At 39.2% G+C, this 27,929-nt stretch overlaps 1 protein-coding gene across 1 annotated transcript in view; it reads right to left on the minus strand.

Annotated features, from left to right (window-relative positions):
• Window positions 1-357: 357 nt before the first annotated feature.
• The window catches only part of LOC6563317 (ABC transporter G family member 20), a 47,785-nt gene continuing 20,213 nt past the window's right edge, over window positions 358-27,929 (minus strand). Inside the window, exons 3-9 of the mRNA XM_032737080.2 lie at window positions 14,349-14,508; window positions 13,750-14,012; window positions 12,939-13,032; window positions 6,418-6,845; window positions 6,118-6,337; window positions 1,796-1,973; window positions 358-1,514 (exon numbers count right to left, since the gene is read on the minus strand). Of these exons, the coding sequence (XP_032592971.1) occupies window positions 760-1,514; window positions 1,796-1,973; window positions 6,118-6,337; window positions 6,418-6,845; window positions 12,939-13,032; window positions 13,750-14,012; window positions 14,349-14,508 (2,098 nt within the window). The 3' untranslated portion in view covers window positions 358-759. The remainder of the gene's footprint in view (window positions 1,515-1,795; window positions 1,974-6,117; window positions 6,338-6,417; window positions 6,846-12,938; window positions 13,033-13,749; window positions 14,013-14,348; window positions 14,509-27,929) is intronic.

Genomic DNA, 27,929 nt, shown 5'->3' on the forward strand with positions numbered 1-27,929 from the left:
CGAAGGGGAGCGGGTCGCAAATGTGACCAGCATCCGAGCTGACTGACAGTTGAGTATGTCAGGGGGAGAACGTTTGATTGCAGCTGTTCTCTGTAAATAAATATTGGCCAAATCAAGGACTGATTGAAAAAGGTCACAAAGTGCCTCAATTTGACTTATAATGAAAAGCATTGCCAACTGCATTTTAAAGTTCACTCTTAATGATTACAAATTCTGTCAATATGACCAGGAAAGAAAACCGTTTAAAGCTTATCGACAACATACTTACGTAGTCACCTTAAATGGGAAATTATCCAGGAAATTTTAGAACCATAATGATATTTGTATCTATTTTGAACATCTCAGATTTACTGTGTTCACATTTTATTACATAATCCGTATCTAAAAGTGATAATAAAATGCAGAGCACTAATTTAATAAGATTAACCTTGATATTAACTTTCACAATACGTACTAATGTTTATATCGACCAGTGTAAGACGTGAGTGAGCATGAGCATATATAATTGTCAAATGTTAATTGTTTGATGACAGCTGATTGGCGAAAAGTGATATGAAATCTTAAGAATAAAAGGCACAACATTTCCATGAACATGTGACATCCGGAACCTTAAGTGTACATTTATAACATATATAGTAATTAGGGTGACTAACACATTGTACAAGAGACATTCACTCGCTAAGAAGACTTAACGGACTCTAACAGCTACCCTTACGACCTAGTAAAATCATAGCTTTTACAACTAGGGAGCCAACTAGTTTAGCCCTTCTTGAACTTGATCATCAGAATGGTGATTATGAGAAACACGGCCACCCACAATGATATTGAAATAAATCCATTGTACACTGAGGGATTATCCATGCCCCAGCCGCGTTGCAGTATCGAGCGCAGCGATTCTGTAGGCTTGGTCAGCGGCAGGAAGGCGGTGACAATCTGCAGCAGCGGATACATGCCCTCAATGGGCCAAATGATGCCGCACAGCATCACCATGGGCAAGAAGGATCCCATTGCCACATATGTGGCCGTTCGTTCCGTATCCACGGCACATGAGATGACAAAGCCGAATGTCATGCCGCAGAGTCCATTCAGAATGCACAGAGCCACCACTAGCCACAGGTCTCCGACCAATGTTAGTTCGAAAAAGTAGAAGCTCACAATCAGCACAAACGTTGTCTGACTCAGCATCACCGTGAACTGTGTGACCACCTGTGAGAGCAATATCTCCGGTCCCGTTATTCCAGCAACCAGACAACGCTCCAACATGCCTTCGTTGCGCTCAATCAGCATCGCGCCAGATGTGATCGCCACCGACAAGAAGAAGATGATGGTCAGTATAACGCCGGGCGCCGCGAAGTCAGTGAAATTCGGGTCCCTATAGCCATAAATAGGCTGTTTCCACTCGACGGGGACGCGTCCCAGCTTTGGATTCAGGTTGCAATCGATTAAAATGGCCTCCACAAAGTTGAAGAATGTGTACTGTAAGTCACGATACAGCAGAGTCGATATCTGTTGATCTGTGGAAGCAGTTGTGTAAAACAAAATTTTAAATTAATATACTTTTTATAATAGCAAAACTTTTTGCTTGCCAGACCAATAAAATATCATTAATATTGTGTCTGTTTGCCGGCCCTAAAAATTGTTGACAGATCAAATTAATTTTATAAATCGATAGCTATTTCAATTTGAAAGCTAAAACTTGTCTAAAAAAACTTGCACAATGAATGCTGTCCAATAATTTCAAAGAAATATTCTGAATTTATTGAATTTCAAATAAAAACTCAATTAAAATACTTACTTGACCAGTCCATGCGCACGCCCAAATCAGATGCCTCCACGGTGGCATCTTCTGCGTATCGGCCCTCTTCGACGCGCTCGACCAGGGAACTGGTGTAATTCGACTGTAGGACAAGAGCGGCCCAGGCGCGACCCCGCCGCACCTCCTCGTAGGCGTCTTCATCATCGTTCACATATTTCTATGAATGAGATAGAGATAGCGAAAGAGAGAGACAGATGGGTGAATCAAGTCAGTAAAGCGGCAAATGCTAGCAGTCAATCAATTGCCCATTCAATTAGCTTAAAAAGTCAATGCACCTGCCCAGCCGAAGGCAGCACAGAACGACTGGTAAATATACTTATGTGGGTGAGTGTGAAGCGGCAGCATGACTAGGCGCCTTTTATTCTTGTTTGTTGTTGTGCAATTAAAAGAGCCAACGGCGCTAAATTATTGAGTCACGCATGTCAGGGAACTGGGTCTAAGGCTTAGCGGCGGTTTCTTTCTTGTTATATGTTATATGTTGTATATGGAGTACTGTGTGTAACTGGTACAGTTACTTTGACTGTAACTGTTACTGCTGCTGCTACAGTTATTGTATCTCGCTTCATTTCCTGTCGCATTGTCTGTTGCATGTTGTAGCAGCACAATAAAAGTAACTCCGAGTAATTAATGTGCGTACTTTGCGTCAAGCGATAAATTCTGTAAACAACGACAGGAATAACAACAACACTAGAGAAAGATCCTCAAGGCAACCCAGCAATACAATATGCGTTGCCTACTTTTGTGCGTTGCGCCTCTTGCTTTTTGCCAGTCAACGTTATTGTTACGTTATTCCTGTTCTCGTATTGTTGTTGTCAACAACAATATGTTTTTGTTATCTTTTACATTTTCATTGCGCTGAATTTTTTTGTTCAATTTTTTTTTACAGCTTCTGTGTAATACGCAAAATAAATAATGAAGTGTAAGCTCAGAGCGGAGAGTGGAAACAGAAATTTGTTGCCCGCATATCCTTGGGCCTAAGCCAGTCCGTATAAGTGCTCATACATTGATTAAGTTGGTTCCAACAACTTTTTGGGCCAGAACTTTGCCTAAAGTTTTGTCAGCCACTTATGTACATACAATAACCCACAGACAACAATAAGAAGAACAACAACGATAACTGCTGCCACATGTATTGGCATTTGTATTTGGGCTAAGCTTGAGCAATTTTGTGGTTACAAAACTTCTGTGTGTATTTCTGCGTATGCGTGTGTGTGTGTGTGTGTGTGTGTGTGTGTGTGTGTATTTAAACCAAAAGGGTCTCTAAAACAACAGGCGTGAAATTTACGCAATTGCCGCATTAATGTTTAGACAAATGAAGTCATTTACAAACACGCACTCTCATACACACATGCTACAAACATGAATGTGGTTGGAGAGCTCGACACGTCGATAAGCTCCATTCGATTTAATGGTTAATCGAATTTGTCGGCTTAAAACATGGCTTACATAGTTTTAATAAATTTATAGCGCCAGCTGCTCATTTTATTAGCGTTGTAAAACTATCGATTGTCGATTGCCCTACTTAATTGTATAAGTTTTGTTAAGCATTTCACTGAGCTCTATTTTTGAACATATAAACAAATTTATTGACAATTAGGGTTCTTTTGGATAATCCTCTTTAAAATAGTACAAATTTAAGAATTAAATTGTAGAATACCACCAACAATTGGAGAAAGTGCAATTGGGAGTTACATAGAAAAAAACTAAAAACCTAAATTGTATAACAATTAATGTAGAATCAACCTAATCGCATTTCCTGCTTCCAACAGCTGGCGCAGTAAGAGTCAAACAATTTACCTATCTTGACAACTTTTATGCTTTAGCTGAACCTTAAGTTCAAAATTGTTTATGACAAACTTCAGTCACAAACTATGCGCAAATAAAGTTAGCTTGGACGGTAAATAAGATTGCCGATGCGGAGAAGCAGAAACTGTATATCCATAGACCAGAGCAGGTTGCAGCTCTACGCAAATGAGCTTAAGACCAGAGCAGGTGAAACTTTCTTTCATAGCTGCGCAATTTTCGGTTTCACTTCTAACCGCAAAATTTCTTCCCCATAAAAGTAACCGCAACAAAAAGGTTTTTACCTAAAGTTAAAGCTTGTCGCTAATCAAGTGCAACAATAAACGCACTGCATTTACCAAACCCCCAAAACCCCACACGCAGCTACCCCTACCAATCTACTAAGCAGCAAAAGTCGCCTAATGAGCAGCGTTGTCACGCCTAATGAACTTTTAATTAAAAGTCACAACAACAAGGATTGAGTAGCGCACAAAAACCCGTTTTGGGCATAAATTAAAAACCAAAAGTGCCCAAGGGGCAGAAGTTGTTGCCATTGGCTTTGACTGGGCCAGAATTCAGCCTACGGGTTGCGGTTAAAAGGTTGCCAAAAATAAAGACCGATTTTTATAGCACTTAGATAAGGGAGCCCAAAAGCTGAATGCCTTTGATCTAAGGCGACAAACCACAAGGAACACAAGACTTAAAAAAATGTTTTTGTGTTTTTTGCCCTTGAAGCTGGGGCATATAGGAGCTGCTGTAGCTACTTGTTTTTGGCATCTGGCTGATAGCAAGCGAATTATTGAATTGCTGTCAATACGCAAGAAGGCTGAAGCAGCCAACGGGCAACGAAAAAAGCGGTGAAAAATTCAAATTTCAGCAAATGCGAAAGCCGCCTTTAGGGTACAAATTGTGGAGTGCAGGATATTCCGTTGGAAATGTTGTTGTTATCGTTTCTGGTTATTGTTGTTGCTGCTGGCCACGTACTGATGTCTGCTTGATATGCTGTTCATTGGGCAAAATTAACTTTGGCCCCTGCTTAGCAAGGTGTGGGAGACACAGTGAGTGGAAACAACAAAAACAAGAGCAGCAGATGCGTTGCAAGGATACACAAGCCAAGTATTTTTCTGTATTTTATATTATTTTTATTTCTTATCTTTGCTAAAATTTACGCAAATTCGGAATGATAAGGGGCTTCGGCGTTTGACCAAGCGGTTTTTCAATATTTCTGCCAAAGCAAAAGTTTTGGCTTCGGGGTCAGCTTCGCAAATTGGCAGTTGAGCCGTATGCATTGTTGTTGATATGGCGTGGCAGCCTTGTTATTGTTATTATTATTGTATTGTTTTTAAAAGAGGCAACATTTGTAGCAACTTTTAAAGCAGGTCATGCCCAAATCTTTTTTTAAATGTATACAGTTGAAGTTCGCTTTAATTTTTTAAATTTGCTGGTATGTATCCATCATTTTATGATCGTTGTCGGAGGTAAAACTAAATTAGTAGTGCCGATCGTGGATTTTGCTTTACCCAAAAAAATACACTCCTACTCAAATGCTCCTTTCTTGTAGCCTGTAATTTAGCATTCAGAGCTTTAAAAAAGTCATCAAATTTTGACTTTAGATGAAATACAGATATTTTAAATATATAAACAAAAACAATGGCAATTTATGGACATGGTTTCATTACTTGCTAAATATTAAAAAATCTCAAGAAATAAACTATAATTAAATATTATAAAAAAAATCATTTTTCCAACTAAAAAAATACTCAACAGATGTTTCTTGTGAATGACAATTTTGTAACTTGGATGCCTTGAAGGATCCGATAGCGCTCGTGCCCAAATTAGTTAAGAATAGCGGCATTGTTTTTGAAGCGTAATTTGCAATAAATTGCCATGAAGGGCATTTCCACTGCACTGGGGCTGGCTTTCAACTACTATTTTTGCCCACAGCAAGTAACTTTATTGATGATCTCGACCGGTCAGCAACTGCCCAGCTGCCCAAGTGCCCTGCTGCCGAACTGTTGTTGCCAAAGATAAGCAGCTGTAATTTGTGTGCGCCAACACCAAAGGCAATAACAGCAACAACAACAATAACAACAACAACAGCCAAGACGGTGCTAACTCCAAGGAGGAGGGACTCGCACGGTGCTCAGGGACTCCGTCAGTTGATTTAGGAGTGTGGTAAGGGGGAGGTGGGTCTGAGATTGCCAGGCGTTGTGTGTAGTAGATGGAAGAGCATGCACACTGTAGCTGACCAGCTTTGCTGTCCACACAAATTGAAATAAATTACACGAATGGCCGGCAGGGTCGAACCGTCGTCTCAACGTACTTCAATAACCAACAACAGAAACAGCAACAGTCACAGCAACAACAACAAAATCAACAAAAACAACAACAATTGTATAAGTAACATGAGTGGTTATTGTAGTAGCCAGCAGCAATTTCTCATTGCACAATTGAAACACCACCCATCACTCCTGTTCACCCGACCCGGGCAAAATGTAATTTGCATTGCATGTACTCACCAGGACCATGCTCTTGTTCTTCACAAGCATATCGAGATAACGGCAACTGAGCATAGTCTGATTGCATCCGGAGCGCACGGGACAGAGTTGTTGCATAATCATTTCCTCGGACATCTCGTGATTCGCCACAGCCAATTTGAGGCCAGTGGGATCATGACCAATCGCATAGCAGAACAGCAATATCTGCAGCACTGGCAGGCCCACTATGAACAGCATTATCCTAGAGGAGCAAGCAGCAGATAGTTAGTTAGTCAGTTGATGGTTCTGGTTACCCAGCTAGTTAGTTAGTCCGTTGCTTACCCCACGTTGCGCATCATCCAGAGAAAGTTTTTCCAGATGAGCGCGTGCAAATGATGCGATTGCATCACATGCAGTTTGTACCAAATGGATGTGGGCATATCCTCCGCCGGTGGCAAGGGTGGTGCAGCGGGCGCCGTACTGCTGATGGGATCACGCGCCGCCGATGACATGGATATATTATCACCGAACTCTCCAGAGATTTCGGCGGCATGCTGCTCATCGGACATGTCCAGCGCTGGATTCGAAATGGCTGGCACGGTGACCTGCTCCACAATCTCCTGTGCAATTGAGGAGCGTCGTCGCTTGCCCATGTTCTGTATCACGGATAGCTTAAGGAAAACATCCTCCAGTGATTCGGCGTTGTACTGTTGCCGCAGATAAGTGGGCGACTCCTCGGCCAGCATTTTGCCGCCACGCAGCAGACCAATCTGTAAGGAAGGACAGCACTTTGTCAAGTAAATTGATTCGAATTTGGATTTGAGGCAAAAGTGTCGCCAAGTCAATTAAACTTTTGACTTTGACATCGAACAACTTTGTGTACTTGTGTTTCCCGGCACCCCTCACCTTGCCCCCCTCACCCATGCCCCTTCTCAGTTGCGCATTGTCAATTCTTTGCTTGTTATGTGCCAAAGTTTCTAAGTCTTTGTACAATGACAGAATTATGCACATCCTGTTGTTGTCGTTCAAAACTTTTATTGACTGTCCTGCGTTGGACACGCCCACTCTCTCCCACGCCGACACGCTCACTGCTAATCCCAATGCCGCTTTGTCGCAACGTGCGGAAATTAAGTTAATTGATTTCTCTGCCGCACATGACCAGGCATACAGAGCATCGCAGTAGAAAGCAACTTGTGGACATTGGTCCAGCCACTCCAGCTGTCTGCTAAACTTTACCGCCCATCCCAGAACTTGGCTAACATCTTCAAAGCCAACTGCTGCCTCATCAATTCCAACGCTCTGGATGGCTTCATTAGGCATGCACATGAGTAGCTTCTGCGTCTGCACATGGAAATTCTATGCTAAATATGCCACAGCCACATGAACCAATCCATGCACACAGACTTTTGCTAGTTAGAAAAGTTTTGCTGCTTGATTTGATTCAGTCTTCGGTCTGCCGGAAATCGGTTGTTTCCTCCAGCTTGTCCATTGGCTGTTGTTTTTGGTAATACGTATATGGAACGACCAATTAACTTCCTAATTGAATTCCAGGCAGCACAGAGAAAGGCACAAACTTCCTTAAACAGCCAATTGCACTCTAATGGTCGAGAATGTGATAAGCATTAAGCTTAAGCTATAATTTCAAATGCAATTCTCTTTAAATTTCATTTCCTTAAAGACATTATAGTTGGTTTCTGAGGCGATGAGGGTATTTGTGGGGGAAGCATGATACTTTAAGCTACAAGCACACTTGCTGCACATTTTGAATTATGCTCCATCTTATGCTAAGCAAACTAGTCATAAACTTTGCATGTGAAATGTCTCGCATCAAATTAGAAAAATCATGTTGCTGGTCTGGTCTGTTTAATTTCATACGCAACTAGTTAGTCGGAATTAAATTGAGGTTGCATGGCAATAAAATCTGCAAGTGTAGTAAATATTCCGTAAAATAATCCAAATCTTTCTCTCTTGAATTTCTTGCAAGCATGCAAAAGGAAATTGAAAAATGATATACGACGAGGCGGATGGGCGGAACCTGGAGCGATGTTTGAATTTTACAGATATTTCAGTGAAGGGTTGCTCTTATTTGCATAACCAGAAAATGAACTTAAAGCTTTTCTGGAAGCTAAAAATATTCGTTATATATTTTCACCACGGAAGTTATGTAGTTTACAATGTAATAGAATATATAAAAACTAAGTAAAGCCATTTTAAATGCTCAAGATTGCTGCTTCAACCAAAATAACGAAAATTAGAAAATAGATTTCTCTCACATTTTAAGCAACTTCAAGTTCTTGACTTCCCCCAATTTCACTTACTGTTAGCTGGAAATCGTGCCATATTATTTCATAATTTCTTTTGTCCTTAGTGTATATATCAATCTCTTTCACACACACTCTCTCTCTCTCTCTTTCTCCGTCTTTATATGGTACACCTCCATATCCATTATGGCTGTTAGCAGGGTCATTGGATATGGAAGACGTTTACATACATACTGAAAAATAGTACGACCCACATCAAAGGCTGGCACCATATTATGACAGACCATCAACGCCTGAAATTTGTGTCAATATTGCTTGGATACAATGTGGCACCCATCCCTGCCCAGCCAGCTTGCAACTAAAGCTCTAACTGTGTTGCACTGACAGTATGGCGTTTCATTTGGTTCTGTCCTCTTCCTTTTCTCTTTTTTTTTTCTCTGTAGCTTTTTTGACAGACATTGCTCCCTAAATTTAATGTCAACGTTGGCTTGGCTCATGGGAAATGGTTGGCGAAAACAAAAAGAAAGAACTGTGGCCACGGTTCTAAATGGAGGATTGGGAGCCGGGGGTTCCATTTGCATTAGTCAGTTGTACATGTAGCACTTTATGCTCTAATAAATGAAATCAGGGAGCGTAACGTTATTTGATGGATATATTGTTGCGACCATTTTCACCCATCCCTCACCCCGTCTTGCACTCTTGGCATTTTCTGCAGCGATTGCAACACTCTTAGATTGCTCAGTTGCTGCTTCAGTTTCTGTTTCTAACTTTTACATTTTATTTTATTTATTATTTTTTTTTTTTTTGTGATTGCCTAGTGTCCCTGATAGTATGCTGTCTCTTCTGTGCTGCATCTCCTTTATTGTCGCGTAATTTTCCGCATGTTGCCTTTTAATAAGAAAAAAAGTAATTCGAGCAATCAAAATAAGACTTTATATTTCGAAATCAGCACGGAAAGTGCAAACGAACAGTTTAATAATTGCTGATATGACGAACAAAAAATAAAGCGAATCCAGTCAAACGGCTTGCTTGTGCGTATGTGTGTGTGTGTGTACGTGTGTGTGTGTGCGCGTGTGTGTGTGTGTGTGTGTGTACGTGTGTGTGTGTGTATGTATCTGCGTGGGCCTCATTTTTTTGTGGGTTCTGTGAGAATTGCGGTTACATTGATTGACAATTTTATGCGACATTGCCGTGGCTGTTTTTTATTATATATAATAGGCGACTTTTGCAAGTAAAGCAACCAATCAATATAAAAATCAATAAAAAAAATTATTAATATTTCATATTACGATACGCACGTTTTACGTTTTTTTTTAAATCTATATTTCCCGAACGACTGTAAAAACAGAATCCCAAAGATCTCAATTTTCTGCCGATATTCTTTTGCGACACTCAACTGATACTCATATGACCTCTACATTGATACACCCTTTATATCTGTTAAATCCAAATTGCTTGTGAATATTCGTGCAAAGATTTTGTCTAAAGATTGCGTAGATCCATGCGAAATATTCCAGTTTAATATTTATATTTATATATTGAATAAAGTGTTTCAAGAACTCACTCCAAATAGTCCAATAATTTTTGACAAGCTCAGAAATATATGGAAAATTACTTATAGTGCTCCTCTTTAATAGAAAAATTTAGCGATTATTTTATGATTGTGCTAGACGGTTTACAAATCGCCGTTTATTATTTCTCATCAATTTAGTTGTTTACATTGCACATAAATTTGCAGCAAAAATGAATTTTCAGCTTGTAAAACGTTTGACGTGCAATAATAATAAATTGTAAATGCCAACTTGGCGCCTGCAGATCAAGTGAAATGGCCAAAAGAACGGGCCGGAACAAACCAAGTGCCTGTTGTTAGATGTCAATGGAAATTTCCCATTCAATCAACACGAGCACCAACTCAGACTAGTTAAATATAGGTGTGCCTGAATGTGTGTGAACTATACAAATACTCACACAAGTGCTTTAGTGTCTATGCATTTGCTCTTCTGCTGCCACCACGCAATTCTGTTGACTCAACAATAGACAAAGAAAAACACAAACACTCACACACAAAAAGCCAAAAAAACAACAAAAAAAAACCAAAAAAAACATATAAAAAATGAGCAAGTCTGCTGGACAGTTGGAAAAGTCGCACGACAACTGAAGTCCAAGTGACGTGCAGAATTGGCGAAATTCTGTGCTGCTGCAGGACGACTCCTTCGAGCTTGGCCTGTGCGCTGGGTATTGCGCAACCTGCGGCAAAACAAAAACGTGGCACGAAAAAGTGACAAAGCTGAAAAAGCAATTTGCTGCCGACCATAATACGAGTAGTCAACTCAAGCGTGCACAATCTAAACCGAATCTTTGTTATTGTTGTAAATCTTGGTGCGGTTGCTGCTGTTGTTGTTGTTTTTGTTGTTGTTGTTGTTGTTGTTGTTGTAGGAGACGACACGTGTTCAATATGAGCAATTAAACACTGTCACCAAAGTTGCCAGACAGACAAAAGACTGGTCAAAAGTTTGTTACCAGCATAGGCTGTTAGCGCTGTTACTTTTTGGAATTTTTTTATGATCCAAAGCTCAGTAGAACAATTGGCATTAAAGACGCATTTCAATGGACGACGCATTGCGGTTTGATTAACCGCACCCTAAATCTACGGTTTAGACCCATGTTTTTTTTTGTGGACGCTATGGTGCGTTTCAGGTTACCAGCACGTTTTGTGGTAAGCCAAATCGCACAATGATTTTGTTTATTGGCCATAACTCTTTACTGGAATGATTCACACAGAGTGTGGGTGTCGTCGCTCTGACAACAACCGTATAACAGCTGTTGCATGAGTGTGTCGATTGTCGCGTGTGTGGCAAGTGCCGTTAAGCAGTTGGCTAACGAGCTCAAGAGCACACTTTGAAACAGCACTTTGAAATACAGATATACCAAGTAAGCTGCTTTACATAATTTAATAGCATTCGCTGGGAATTGATTTAAATTCAATTTCTGAACATATTTTCCTTATAATAATGTTTGACATATACAAAAAAAAACCTACTTTTTTCGACGTTCATTAAAATTTAATGAGGTTGCTTGGGGCTTGAGTGATATCAAATTTAAGCTATTATATTGGTAAAAATATAACTGCTGTTGGTTTTCATCTGGAGAAAGCACTAAAGATGTTACCTACAGTATCACGAAATATAAGACTAAAACTGTTTACAATTGTTGGTGTCTAGTTTAGCTTATAACGGACGACCTATTATGTTATGTATTTTTCAAGTGATTTCCTTTTAACTTGAACCACTGTAAGTACAGCAGATTTAAGCACACCAAGTATCTAATCGCAGAGTCACTTAAAACGCCACAAAATGTAAACAAAAATCACATCAGGCCCCAAATTGCTGAGCCGCATTTAAGTGTTGATCAGAACCTAAATAAATCCGAGTTTTGCAATATTATAAATCGCAGGGCCATCAATCATTTGATTTCATATGCCTAGCATAAAGAATATACATACGTGTCGATTTGTTTGCTTGTTTTCACTACTCTCCAACCTCTGCCAACTCTTTATGGTCGTTTCTTTTGCATCAATCTTTGGGACTTGCCACTGATATATGTTGCAGACTCGGCTTTAGCTTAGCTTCCACTCGGACCTGACCAGCATAAGCATGTGAGGATTTGCTTGTTTGTCTTATATGTGCGTGTTTGGTGTAAGTGTGTGTCTGTGAGTATCTGAGTGTTCATATCCTGTGCGTGTCGCATGGGTATCTGTTGGTCTATCTATATATGGATCTGTCTATCTAAGTGTCCATTGTGACGGGCGTTTGCATTGTGCGCTTTGTCACGCGTTATTTCTGTATTTTTCAGGATTTTTTTGTTTTCCATATTTTTACTGGCAATGTCAGTCGCTGGCATGGTTCATTGTCTGCCACTCGCATTGGCAGAGGCCAGCAAATGACTAACGTATACACACACACACACACACACATATACGCACTGTCTGCATCTCTTTCTCGCTCGCTGGCTGATTATCGTGCGTCGCATTGGCAACATAAATAAATCTGAAGTAAATTTTGCAATGTGTCTCGCTCGGAAATGCCTCGTAAATCGTGCCATGGCCATGGGTCAACAGTGGGACAACGGCCCAGTGATATTGTACTTTTTCGAAAGATGACACAGATTTGTTGCAGCTCGCGAAGGATACAAATTTGCCAAGCGAAAAGACCCCACATGCCGTCTTAACCCCACCCCAACCTACCGCACAGCATCCTCACCATCCAAACATGCCCCACCAGAAGGAAGCACTTAGCGCCGCGTGTTGACAGCGCACACTTGTGCTTGAGCTTGAGCTGATAAGCGATGTGGGAGAGAGTTGCTAGGAGACTTACGTCTGAGCTTTCACCTTTGCCAGCCGGAGCCAGCTGAAGCGCATAATATTGCTCATACGCCACATATTACAAATAGACGTGCAAGCACCGACTATAAATCAAGTGTACAAACAATGCGTGGGCGCCAAAAAGCCATTGACACTTGCCTGTTTGCCACATCCCACATTCCACATCGTCACTCCCATCACCCTTCCCACAACTTAACTATATGTATTCTATGTGAACTTACCATATGCGCCTGGGCACACTCGTCGATATAATGCGTAGTGATTATCACAGTAGTGTGACCATTTTTTGTGATTTCCACCAAATGGTTCCAAATGCTGCAAAAGTGATAAAGAGTCAATCAGTGCTCATCAATTGAAAGTCTCAAATGAAACATATTTTATCTATACACAGCTCTTTAAGTAAAGCTATAATAGTAATAGTGTCCTACAATGGTAATAGTAATAGTGCCCTACAATGGGACTGGAATGGGTTTCGGAATTAATACAATAATCAATATTTAAAACGGATTAACCATGTCTTATTTTAGTTAATATATTTGATTGGATATCAATAAAAATAACCTAGCAAAATGTTTAGTACTTTGTACCAACTTTAATTTATATACAAATTAATGGACATATTTATAAGCATAAATAGGTCAATTTAATAATATTAAAGTTTTAGCAAATAACGCGTTTGTCATTATTATCTAGCTACGATTAACTTTTATTATTATAAAAAAAAAAAAACAAAGCTAGTCTATACCTTTCACGTAATAAAATTTTATACGGGATGCTGGAAATTTAAATGGTTCTATTATTATGACAAACTATCTTTTCTACTCTAATAATTACTTTTACATATAGTCTTATACATTGTATATACTTGAGCAAATAACCAACTAACTAACTTTAGCTACCGATTCTGATATAATTGGCACAAAATGTTAAATACAAATTCGCAAAAGATCCATATATATTCGCTACAACTCGTGCTGAGTGGCAACTACCAATTGAGCCACCCTCGCAACAATATTGTATATTCATACGTACCTCTGTCGCAGCACCGGATCCACGCCCACTGTCGGTTCATCCAATATGAGCAGCTCCGGTTCGTGGAGCAGAGCAACGGCCAAGCTCACCCGACGCTGCTGGCCGCCACTCAAATTCTTGACATTTTTCGAGCCATGTGGCAAATTGAGCAATTTGAGCAGAAATTCGGTGCGATCCTCTATGTCGCTGCGGGGCATGGCCGAAATAAGTCCAAAGTACATTAAAGTCTCTCGCATTGTGAACTCCCCGTAAAGAGCTATCTCCTGCAAAAAGTGAATTATTTTATATACGGAGCGAAAACACAAAGGAAAATACGGTTCGTTGTCTAATTCCAGCACTGCAGCTTTATGAGCACCGGGGACTGAAAATAATATTTCGCTTTGCCGAAATTAAAAGTTTTGTGCTGTGCAGCATTTAAAACTTTTATTATATTATTTTATTTTTTTGAATTTGTGGGTCCTTTTGTTTCACATTTTTCGCGAATGCTGGCTTTTAACGTTTTATTGCATTTATTTAATTTAGTTACGAGCAAACGAAGCCAACTCCGGCAGGGCAATAAAAAGCGAATGAAATATTCAGGCATCTGCCGTTCAACTCACCTGTGGCATGTAGCCAATTCGCGGACCTGGCACACCGGAACCCGGGGAGCCAGGTCGTCCGCCCAGCACCCAAATTTCGCCCGAATTGAGACGCCGTCGTCCAACGATGCAGCTGAGCAGCGTTGTCTTGCCACAGCCAGAGGCGCCTAGGAGACCATAGCTACAGGCGAAAGAAGAGTGAGTCGGTGAGCAGGGCGAGCTTAATGTCGAAGCTTATATAATAAAATGCATAAAGATAGGACGGCACACATGCATGCTTACACTAGTTGGTATATCTATGATAGTGAGACAGGAGCGTTTCATGGAATGGGCCCACATATTGTGTGCTTTAAGGAATGTATGATTTAAAGATTCTAGTTGTGACTTGTGAATTGGGCATCAAATATTGTAATCTGCTATATTTTATAGTCCAACCAAATACATATTTTCCAAACCAATTTCAATATTTTCATGCTCCATAACAATTTTGTATTTTCGTAAAATGTTATATGCTTAAAGACAAAAACAAAAATTTGTAACTCAATTTTAATTATAATAAACAACAGAACAACTTTAAAATGTAAATAAATGGAATAGCTTAAAGGATTCATGAAACCCATAAAATGTTGGGCGCCCAATGCAATTGGCTACCTCTGATGGGGCACTGGAGCACTTCACCTGGTCCAGTAAAGGCACTACATTTAACTTGAATCCTAAAGAGCGAGCCGTTCGTGGGAAGCCAGACATTTGGATGGGGCTGCCTGGCATGCCACAGCTTCGCCAACAGCCAAGCAGACAAATATTTTAAGCACTTATACACACGCACACAGGTGCATAGGCATAAGCACACTCACACATGCACACCGTCTATGAAAAGCATCAGGTGAAAAATCAACTGTGAATAGTTTTGTAAAAATTTTCAGGTGCAAAAAGTTTCATTGCAGCCCGCGGTGCCCTTTGCTGCTATTCTTGTCGTCCTGGCTGTGGTATGTGCGCCGCTTATCTCGGAATAGTATGTGTGTCTGAATGTGTGTGTGTGCACAGGAGCTGTTGCAAAATATATTTAGGGAATGTTTAGCACAGCTTAGAGCGCTGCCATCCCACACGCCCACGCCTCCACCCCCCGTCCATTTTCGCGTCCAGGCCAACGCCTTCCCCTTACTACATAAATGCGCAGCGCGCGCAAGTTTAGAAAATTGTTGGTTTGGCTGTTGGGATTGGGTTCACTGTGGTGTGCAGTCAGAAAGCTAGCTACTGTGTGTCTGTGTGTGTGTGTGTGTATATGGGGCTTAGCCATGAATAACATGCAGGTCAAAGTGACTCCGCAGTGTGCACATGAAAAAGCCACACTTGAATAAGCCAAACTGTGCGCCAAAGGGGTAAATAAGAGCGCAACTATGGCCAGCTCCTAGCCAAAACATTGGCAGTCAAACAAGAGCAAAAGAAACAGCAACAACAACAGCATCAGGAAAAACAATAAGCACAGTTATGATTTAAGCGCGAAAGTTTAAGAGTTGCGAACAGCATAAATAAAGTTGAAAGTCTTGACTTAAATGTTCCCCAAGTATTGAAAATGGGACTGCGATGCACTGGGATGCTTCGGAATATGAGACTATTAATGCTTTGTGACATAGTTTGTACAGCTAGACTATTATCAAATATGATGCTTATGATATAAGACAGTCTTTAATATTGTATATTATATCCTTGTCGATGGCATTATTATTTATTTCGTAGAGTTTGAAGGAGAGTTCTCCGACCTCATAAAGACTAAATATTCTTGACCCCATCACAACCCTGGTCGATTTTCGTTTGTCTGTCTGATCTCAACTCATTACTTACACAAAATTATTGAATAAGTTAAACTGCCTAAGTTTTAAAATAATATGGTTCAAACTCGACATATATCAATTATTTTTCTTAAAGTAGTAATTACGACGTAACCAACCGGATCGGAAACACTACTATAAGTTGTTATATCCAGGTAGAACTAGCTACACATGACACTCTTTCTAATACAATTTAACTACACAAATGCGGAATATATAAAGATTATAAGTAAAACTTGCATAAGCTGTACTCAAACTTAATAATATTACAACACGGAAAAACATTATAAATGTCTTCAGATTACCTCCGGTCCGCAATCTACGACGTGCTAGGAAAAGCGTTTTTTCTTATTTCTAAAAAACTGCAAGCATTCTGTCAATTTTCTAGTTGCCGTCTCTTATCCAAGTATTGCCCGCTTTTAATCACAACTATCAACTTATCTCTATTTTCGTTTTCCTTTGCTAAATTGTGTTACTGCTTCTGCATTAGATATGCAACTACATATTGCCACACGATTTAAGCATAAATTTCCCGCTGTAGAAAGGGGAAATGTCATCGAGCATTAAATGGGCAACGGCATGCCAAAAGAAAAAATAAAAATTTGTTTTGCTACGCTGCAGAAAAAAGCCATTTGAAGTCACAAATTACCTGCGGCGTGCGCATATTTTAGCCAGCCGCCATTGCTCTTTTTCTGCCAACATACAAGCGCAACAGAAGCAACAACAACAACAACAACAAGAAACCATGCAATGTCAAATGGCACCAACAAACTACCACGTTGATTTGGTAAGCCATTAAACTTTTTCGTGCACAGCCCGATACTTCCACTGAGAACTTGGCAAAGTTAAACATTTCCACTGCAGTGATTGATGATTTGAGCCGTTGAATTAGCTTATGGCATGCCAGCTAACTACAGTGCCTGCCATATGCCTGCTACCGACGTCGTATTGAAATGATTATTAATTAAATATGATTTAGCGCGACGATATTTACCATTAACTATAGATCCATTGCATTTTAAATAATCATGATGTGTGTCTACCTGCCAGTCAGTTTCACTGTCAGTTAGTCACTTTGTCTGAGGTCAAAGTGTCGGCTGATAATTAAATTTAATGTTTGCTTATTTCTCAGCACATTTTATTGACTGCAACACGCGCCGCAACAAAAACTTTTGCAGTCGACTTCAACAATTACCTGTTTTGTTTCGGTTGCATGTTTTTGTTGTTGTTGCTATGATTACTAAAACAGCATATCCGAGGCAATTAGAGGCACGGTAATGCGTATTTAATTAAGAAGCTTAGTTTGTAGTTTTCCGTGGAAAATTAAGAGCATTATTTGCAAGTCTGAATGACTTACCTGAGCGACTACCCGTCTGTTAGCTGTCTAATTAAACGTTAAACTTTTCGTATAGACAGGCGACTGCATGCGCTATTCTTGCTCAGGAATACTAAGGTCGATCTTAAATATTGAGTGGCTTGAGGCGGAGTTAAAGCAGTTCCACATGTAGTTGCATAAATTAATAAATAGTTGGCAAAACTTTCCGATGATTTACAATTGTTAAATATCTACAGATGTTTTAAGCTCAAAACTTTAACGTAAAACAACAGCTCAACCTATTTGAAGCAGCTGCTGCTTATATACGTTCTGCAGCTGTCCGAAAGTTCGTCAAAATATTAGTATGCTTGATATTTTTTTCAATTAGAGACACAAAACGTACGCGTTACGCATACGAAATGTGAAATAAAACTCACAGAGCTCATAAAATTCAGAAGGCGTAGCTGCCATTGCGCCGGAACGTATGCTAATAATTAAAATTTGCTTGCACAAAAGAGACATCGAAGTGGAGGAGGAAATAGTCATGGTGTATGACTGGCGATACAGTTGGAGTTCTTGCCCAGTTACAGTTTGAGTTAGTTACAGTCACAGTTACTCATTCAGTTGTAGTACGTGCTGACCATAATACACACAAACAACACTTGACCCCTTGACTTGAGTCATAACAATAACTAGAGTTTTGTGTGTTTTGAAAGGGTTTTTTTTTTATGACTGGCAGAGTTTTCAGAGCATAATACGCAATAGCAGGAGCTGTCTGATTACATGTTGCACATGTTTATAAATTATTTAAACAATTTCATACAGAGCAGAAAAACACGCATATTGTTTGTAATATTAATTTTTCGCCTTTGTTTGAGTTGGGTCGACAAAGTCAGCGTTTTTCCACTGGCGGTCAGTTGTACACAAAAGCGGAAATACAACAAGATGATTCGATGCCAGAGAACTAAAATAGCAGATACCCTATGAGCAAAGCAATCGCATGAGTTGAAAAAATGTAGCATTTTATTATTTACCGGGGTATTTTATTATTATTAATGCTAATGCAAATATATAAGCTAAAAACTCTTAGATGCCACCTTATGCATACCTAAGACACGCTGCCACAGTCAGATCGCATTAATTTTAAATACTGTTGGAGAACAGATTGATTCAAAATTGTCAACGATGATTCTACTGGACTGACATTCGTCCATATTCCATTTTTCAATATACTGTCATAGATACCAATATGGAATACAAATATTCAAAATTATCTACCACCGTTTATATATGTAGGGTAAAGCAACCAACAATTATTGCTAGACAAATGAAGAAAATGTTGCCTTTCCCGCCCGCCCCTGACACGCCCTATTCAGCACTGCCTACGTTGTTTACTTGTCTATCTGTCTGTTGCATATCAGTGGGATGCGAAGTGCATGTGTATTGTTATGAACTATTATTTAAACAATTTGGTTTTCGCCTCAGTCAAGCTTATGTTTCGGTCATGATAGAATTGTGCATTGTTTTCACATTACACCATAATATTTAAAGAGCTATCTTGTTTTTTGATCTTTTTATTAAGTTTGCGTTTGCTGCTAGTTATTAATTTAAAATTTAAAGCTCAAATCGAGTTTGTAGGAGATTTAAGTGCATCCATAGACTATCTGGGTGCGTACAAAACAATTAGCTTTATGAAACTTACGGCCAATATTTGTATTCAGTTACTTGCTGTACAAAAATTACAACTTTCTCGGGCTAAATTTTTGTCTATTTGCTTCGTTAACCGCACATACAAAAGTCCATTCTGCGACTGAATGTTCTGAAAACTTTGTTTGCTCTTTCTTGCTGCACATTATGCTAAACTTTTTTGCATTTTTTTTTTTTTTGTGATTATTGTTTGTCAAATGCAGTGGGCAAAGCCAAAACCAATTACAAAATCCATAGCCGCAACGACGGGGAACAAACCAAAGTGGGCGTGGGTGCAAAGTTATCTCGCAAACAATTGCAATTTATTAAGCCAAGGGCCAGGCCAGGCCAAGCCAGTACAAGCCAAGTAGAGCGCAAACAAAGTCTATGTCCAATGTGTCCAGCGCCTGCTGTCTTCCACCATAATTAAAACAAAGTTCAATGCGCCAATTCAGACATTGAAAGCACCCCAAATGAAAATTTAATAATAAAAAAATTGCACATAGAGATGAGCAATTACATTCCTATTAAAGTGTAGAATTTGGCATTCTTGACTTACAGGCTAATGAAGTCTTCAAGAGAGCAGTTTCTAGATTAAATATTTGAATTTGATAGATACATCTTTTGAAATAGATACTAGTACTAAGATACTACTACTAAGCTTAACACCTGAAAGTATGTAATATTTTCAATCATTCCTTCTAAATTCTAAGTAATTTCAACAAATTAGTTAAATAATATATATCATAAAATAAATATTGATTGATTCACTAGAACAGAATCAATCCCGTCATATAAAATAAAATGCATATTGATTGATTCACAAGAATAAATTAAATCCCGTCATGATCTTTGTATTTATACTGTCCGCTGACTGATTGTAAATAATAATTGAAACAAATTAATCAGTATTTATTTTTCCTTTTCATGTTCGTACTTATTCATAAAATAATAATAATTAATTTTTATTAAGTATCTTTTCTCCAAATATGCTTATTTTTATTACTAATAATATTTTGCACAGAACTTTGTCATGTTCCAATTCATTGTTATGCGAAACTGGTTTCCTAATACATTTTATGGCAGCACTTATTATCACTGAAACCCAATTGGATATATCTGTATCCAACAATTACGCACTGTGTCTCAATATTAATCCCATACACATTAATTATATTTTGCCATATCATCGGGATTTGCTTGGTAGCCAGCTAAGGGCGCATCTCTGTTGCCAAGATAACTCATACGACCCTTGGTACGAATTTATTATGCACTGCAGCGTTCGCAACGTACAATTATGTTGCAATAAGTTGGTCGCTTGGTCACTGAGCAAGCAAAGCGCTAATGCGCGTGTTACAAATATGTGAGCTGGCACTTCAATTGATATGGCATGGGAATGGGGATAAGGACGGGGGCGGTCAGTGGCAGGCGGTCAGGCAGAGACAGGCAACAAAGACACAGCTAGACAATGGAGTCACTGATTAGTTGTGAATTTACTGCTGATTAAGATGCTTTTAAAAAGAAGTTGCCGGCAAATGAACTTTAGCACAACTTTGTGTATGTTGCTTGTACGACTGTGTATAGGTTTGTGTATTTGTGTGTTTGCTGTTGTTGTTGTCACAAACTTTTCGTTGAATTGGCAGTTTATGAGAAATTCAAGGACAGCATTAATTTCGCGCTCAACTACGCTCACAGGCACACACACACACAGTCGCCTCACTTGAGAGTTTGGACACGCGAACACTAACACTATACATATAGATACATATATATAGATATGTTTTTTTTATGTATACAGTAACTGTCAGAGTGTGAGTCATTGAGTACAGCAGTAAAAATGTGCAAACAAATCAAAAATGCTGAAACAGCAAATTTTTGCTAAGCTCAATTTATCGCAGCGCACGTGGCGGCTTTTAACTCAACTCTATTTGTTTTTTCTAAGCTACTCCTTAATGCGAGGCATGAAATAGGTTATTGGGTTTGCACATAGAAACATATTTTTAAAAATATTAAAACCGAAATATAAAGATTATCGATATCATGGTTGCTGTCATAAAAACAACCAATGCTCTCGAATAATGAAACATTCACGAAATATGCTATATATATTGTATATATATATATATATGCACATATGCTAATAACTGATATGGCATATTATAACAACCGTCCGAACTTTTAATAAGTGGCATATAAATATTTGCCATGGTTATTCATAGTCACAACACACTTAATTACAGCTTTTTACTGGAGATATGCAATCGGGATTCAACGTAAATATTTTGATATTCAATGTAAATAAGTGCAGCGCAATATGTCATTTAAACAATGCTAAATAAAATCACAGTGTATGGGCACATGGGCTTTTGTTTTGTCGTGCTTAAATGCTAAATGAAATCACGACAATCAGCTCGATTGCAAATTGCATGCGACACGCGTAGATACAGATTCGGGGCATCTGCTGCTGCTGCAACTGTTGTTTTCCATATGTTAATTACAGTTTTTTTGATATCTAAATTGTTGTTGTTGCTATTTCAGATGCTGCTGATCTATTGGCATACTAAACTGTTGTCTGTTGCACGCGAAGCGTTACCTGATTGTGTATCCAAATAGAGGGTTGCACTTTTATTGTCGTTGCTGACATTTTACAAATTCGTACAAATGTATTGCGTTCTCAGTGTGTGTGTGTGTGTGCAATGTAATTAACAATTTAGCACAAAGGGTAGCCAATTTGTTATTGAGCCAACGGGCGCGAGCTAGTCAAAACTAAATAAATAGACAAAACAAATTCAAAATTAATGCGCATTTAATTTATGCGCATAATTTCATTTTAATTAGAAAATGCATTTAACTCGCGTGCTTAAACAGTCATCATCTTCACCATCATGGCTATTGCTCCGGGGCATGCAGCAATAAATAAATATGCTACCAACTATATTTTAATGGCAAATTTAATTACCTTTTGTGGAACTCACACTCTTCTCACTTTTTCACATATTTACTTGCTGAATGTATAGAACTAAAATACCGCATATATTATTCAGCGGATGTTGCGCATACGCCATTTTGAAAGTAAGGTCAACGCAAATGCCGCCAGGCACTTGATGTTAGTCAACGTAACTGAGGACTCGAAATGGTATATATACATATATCATATATAAATTTAAATATACTTATACATATATATATGTATGTGTATATGTCTATGTGTTTATTGTGGCCACATTATGCTACTCACGAATGAATGGGCAAATTGGCTGCATTGTTCAGTTTGTAGGGTCTGCAGACAGTTACGTGAAAGTGGTGCAAAGGCATAACATGCTTGCGACATGTGGCAAGGTTAATTAAAGACTGTGCAGCACAGAGTGTCTAAAAATACTTGTCGATGAAGTTACTTATATTTAAAAAAAGCTGCGTTTTAAACTTTAAATTATTGCTAGCAAACAGTTTTACAATCAATTGAAAAGAATAATTGGGCTTATAGTGAATACATTTTTCAGTTATGACAGGCATTTATAAGTTTCTGTTATTGCAGCGCATTACAGATAGCGTCGTTGCGCAAATATGATAAAAGTTGTATATAAAAACACACACACAAACAGGAAAACAATGTCGCAGCAGCAGCGGAAGCTGTGTGTTTGTGTGTGTGTGAATGTCTGAGTGGGTGTCCCTCACCTATTGCCTGCCAGTATTTGTGTTTGATACGATGATGCTGTATGAGTGCGCCTGGGCGCTTAGCTTATTAAACCAACACACAGACTTTTAATTACTTATATAGCTGTAGGAAAATATTTAAACATATTCACGCACACATGTGCGCTGCTAATTGCGACCAACAGACGCACCAAAAACACACACGCACACACACAGACATATGCACGTAGCCAGACCTGCAAGCGCGCATAGTTAATGCACACTTCCGTTTCCGCTGTAATGCCCTGTATCGTGGTTATTTTTATAAGGCTCCACACGGGACCCTTAACAGTAATCTGCCCCACAATTTTTTATACACTGAAAATGTGTAAAGAGGGTATACTGGTGTTGTGCATATGTATGTAACAGGTAGAAGGAAGCATCTCCGACCCTATAAAGTATATAGATTCTTGATCAGCGATAACAGTCTGTCGGTCTCAAAGACTATAAGAGCTAGAAACTTCATACTTGGAATATGGGTTCTCCTATACCAGAGGCAGATCAAGTTTGCTTGTTTTTATCGATAACTACCTCCGCTTCTCGATTATCGATACATTTAAATTTCCGATAGCAATAAATGCTACAATTTTATACGCAGAATCTTCTAAATAATATATAATATGCACATGAGTTTTATTGATCAACTGGCCAAGTTTCATCAAGATCGGATAGGTCGAAAATATATTCTCCTATTGATCTTCTATCTATCAGCATTTTAATAAATATGGCACGATAATCGACGCGAGCGTCAATATCTCTTTGTGTGTATTCTGCAGAGCCCCGTTACCTTCGATTGCCTGTACAAATGTATGTATTTATGTATGTATATGCAAGTGTTTGTTGCCAGTCAGCTAGGATCAGTTCGGGCTTGTGAATAAAAACATGCGCTGCATTTGTTTTTTTACTCTTCAGTGCCAGCTCACATTTGGGTGCAAAACATATTATAGGGAAATTTGCCAATAGTTGCAGAATATATTTAACAGCTGCGTTCAGGGTAAATCGTAGTCGAGCTCACTCGACTACAGCACTCTTACTTGTTTGTTGTTGTTGCCGTATTTCGCGGCGTGTTATTGTTAATTTAAACAGTGCTGCTGCCGCACTTTGAGGGATGAACGTTCTAGCTGTCTGATTGACGGCCAGACTGCACTCCAAGCAGGCGGTGTACAACTCCGTACCACATGCCCCGCTGACAGCTTGATGTGCTGCAGCGTTTGCAAATTAACAACATTTTAAGTGCGCGGCCGCAATAAGTAAAAAAGACTGCCAGCACGGATAAACATTGACAGATGCGGGGGCGAAGACATGGCCGGGCTAAAAATAAAGTGCAGCTTAAGCAAATTAAGTGCAAAATCAGAGCGATGACAGTGCGACAGCAGACGATGAAGCAGCTGGAGCAGGAGTGGGAGCAGTAGCTAAACTAAGTAAAGTTGAAGGAGTAGTAGTTTGAGAATGAAGTAGCTGTTGAGATTTGAGACGAAATCATATTATTCAATCATTTAAACATCGGATTAGAAGAACAAACACAAATACGTCGCGAACTGGGTAGGAGCACGCGATGCGCTAAAGTAAATTGAATTCCTAGATGCCTAATTGCGGCAAGCACTCAAAAGCCGTCTGTCAACGTCCCTGGCACGTAATGTCCTTCACAGGACAGCTGCGGCAGCAACAGAAGCTCCACTGGCCCGTCCTATTTCTCACATTTCGATCCGGGTAATTGCTGCTTGAATTTCAATTCACATTCCGATTTGTAATTGCAGAGTTGAGATGACTTAACCCGACCCCCGAGAACGTGGCATTGCTCCAGTCTTAAACAACTCAGGAATATTCAGTGTTTAACACTTAATTCAAATTTAATTTCAGCAAGAGGTTATCGGTCTCCAGATGCCGTACATTGATCTGAATTCGAATCAAAGTTAATAAATTTCTTCGAATTAATTTAAAATAAAAATATATAATTTGTATAATTTGTATATCGTTAGAAAATACTAAGCACAGTAATTAGTTTTCAATGAAAGATAATTTAAGCCTTCTATATTATATTTTAACTAGGGCAAATTGTTTTTTAAAATCCAAGTACCCTGTAGGGAAGAGAATAGAAAATTCACTTCTTGGGCAAACTAATTTTCTATGCCACTTAGCTGAAGGGGGGCATATGGCTGGAGTTTGATTTGGTCGCGGGTTGCTGCTTGATGGTTACGGGTTTTGCTGCCGGCATTTCGCCATTTCCAAACAACATTCAATCAATTAATTATTGTTTTATGCCGCATTCAATCCTTCAAATGGCCACACTGCGAAGGCAACGACCAAAGCAAAATGGGAGCACACTTTACAATTAATTTGCCATTATGTGCTGGGGTTCCCGGCGCTGACTCTGCGCCATTTTTAATCGATTTTCATTACAGACTCGCTGCGGCCGAGTACCGTTGTTCGTCACTCACTTGACGCTTCAATTGGCCACATCTAAATGGGCATCCAGGCAGCCGACCAGCCGACTGTTGCCTAATTTGACTAATAAGCCTGGCTATTGCAACGGCTGTTGAACTTCCGGTTAGAAACAGTCAGACACTCAGACTGCCAGACAGTCGAGTTGCCTATGCCAAAGGGCCACTTTGGTAATTATATGCCACAACAGTTGGGCGTTGAAGCGTCTGCCAGCCTCAGGCTTCAAGTACCGTTGCCGTTCCACCCACCAACGCCTTCCATTTTGTGTTGGCCTCTTTGTACGGCTTTGCTTCATTCTTTCTTCGTCGTCTTGCTCCGTTCCATGTTGCTCTTATTGGTTAATCATTAGCCATAAAGAATTTAATTTCCGCTTTTTAATAGGCAACCATTCTGGTCTTGGCTCTGAGCCGCTTGTTTAACTTCTGTTTGCCTTTTGAATATTATACGAAAATTAAGCCCAGCCCTAATTGCTTTGCTTGCAGCCGCACAAAAGTTCGAGGATACCAACTTCTTAATCTTTATGATTTAAGAAGCCAACAAATCGATGCGAGAACTCAAGCAATTAATTCAGTTCAATAACCTACAGGACGTGACAAAATATACAATCAGAGCAAGCCGATAGATCGATCAACTAGAATTATGACTCGCCATGGACTTGTCAGTTAGTCAATTTGAGTGTTTCAATTTGACTGCGAATTGCAGCAACGCAGGCATACAAAAGCCAGCCAGGCGTGAGCAGCCAAATGGGCCTGGCTAATCATTTAGCCAGTCAGTAAGTCAATCGAGCATTGACTGATATGCCAATTGAATGACGCTATCGAAAAGCACTCAATAATTTACAAGCCTGCCTTGTCCAGTGAGAGACAGAGAGAGAAAAAACAGGAATGGTCGTTGGAGTGAGTGAATTGAGCAATCACAACAAATTGGGCGACCCTGAAATGCTTTATAATTTGAGTAGTCCACAGATATAAATCGGTGTAAGTGCGATGATTGTATGGCAGTCAGAATCAAGTTTACTTCAGCAAATGAGACGAATGTGAAAGGTGTTCTCACTGACCAAAAACAACAACAGCAACAGCTATGTATATGGCAGTATTGATTCACACTGAATTCAAGTGAAAGTCACGTTATTTGATTGCCACAATATATATATTTAGATATTTTGTATATGCATAGATCAGGGATGCAATTAGTGGCTTATGAAACACGATGTTGACCTCAAGTAAATACAAACTGTTCAATCAAGCGACTGAATGTGGCTTATGATATGTGTATGTATCGTTAATGTATCTCTTACACTTTGCCTTCGTTCAATCATTACATTCAAATGGGCAGCCTGCAAGTAGGTTTTGTATATAATTGCTGGTGCTATACACTCAAGTGACTGCAACTAATAAGCATACTAACAAACACTCACTCAACACATATAGACACACAGGCAGACAACGAAACTGACTAATGAGCGTCAGGCGCCTACGATAACTCAAGACGAGGTGTTTGTATAGACACATGTATACCTTTTCCTGTATACTGACAGTGGGAAGTTCAATTAATTTCATATGAAATTCATTAAAATGTAATTATGTTCACGCCATCGCTTCCACTTGAAGTGCTTTAGCTCTCTGAAGGGTTTTTGTATTTTTTTTTTCGAAAATGTTTTACTGTTAGCTTACATAGACACATGCGTTATTCAGTCGATTTATTCCTAGGAAAAAGGTAGGATAAATTTAATTAATAGCTGTCATTTACAGTGTAAACATGAATCGCTTATGTGGCATGTTCTTAAAATGCATTAAGTGAAATAGTCTATTTTGCAAGGAATTTTGAAAAGAGAGTGTTTGCATAGTGTTGAAATAGTTGATTTGTAAATTATTCCGTTTATTTTTTCAGTGTGTGCTCTCATTTCATTTATTATCGCATTCTGCCGACAAATAAGTTACATGTTTTGCACCACTGTAAAGCCTCTTATTAATGGGGAACAATCAGGACCAACCCGCCCGCCAAATGCTGGATGTGTGTAGTTAATAACCCATAATTTATTTCCTTCAGTATCGCTCCCATTTAGTTGATTGTAAGTCACACTAACCAGACAAATATCTAAAAACGGCACTATGCAACACAACTTGAATGCCAGTGATCGTTATATATACTTATATATTGATACATTCATTGAATTGTAAGGCGGTCTACGTCTGTTACTAATATGCAAAAACGAACAGCAACAGCAAAAAAGTCATAACAATTAACTTCAGTCTGCAATAGCGTTGTTAATATAGAATGGTGCAACTAACGAACTAATTACTAGCAGCATTGGGAAAGCTTTTATTATTTAATAACAATTTCGTGTCAATTAAAAAGTGAATTATATGCATGAGTGTTGAAAATCTCAGGTCTGCGACCTGGTCGCTTGATAATCTCTTGTATGGCCTGTTTATTGTGTGTGCGCGCTCAATTTGGCCTGACTCATGCACCATTAATTGGCCATTTTCATGGTTGGTGCAATATATATTGTAGTGGTCGAGCCCAACCAAAAAAGGGTCACATCTCCCTTTTGGCCGAAAAGCCCCACTCAAAGCAGCTCTCTCACCGCCCCCTGGGTCTTGCCGTGACCCCTCTCAACGACCAATTACACCTAAA

This window comes from Drosophila grimshawi, unplaced genomic scaffold, assembly GCF_018153295.1.
Source record: "Drosophila grimshawi isolate 15287-2541.00 unplaced genomic scaffold, ASM1815329v1 contig_311, whole genome shotgun sequence".
NCBI lineage: Eukaryota > Metazoa > Arthropoda > Insecta > Diptera > Drosophilidae > Drosophila > Drosophila grimshawi.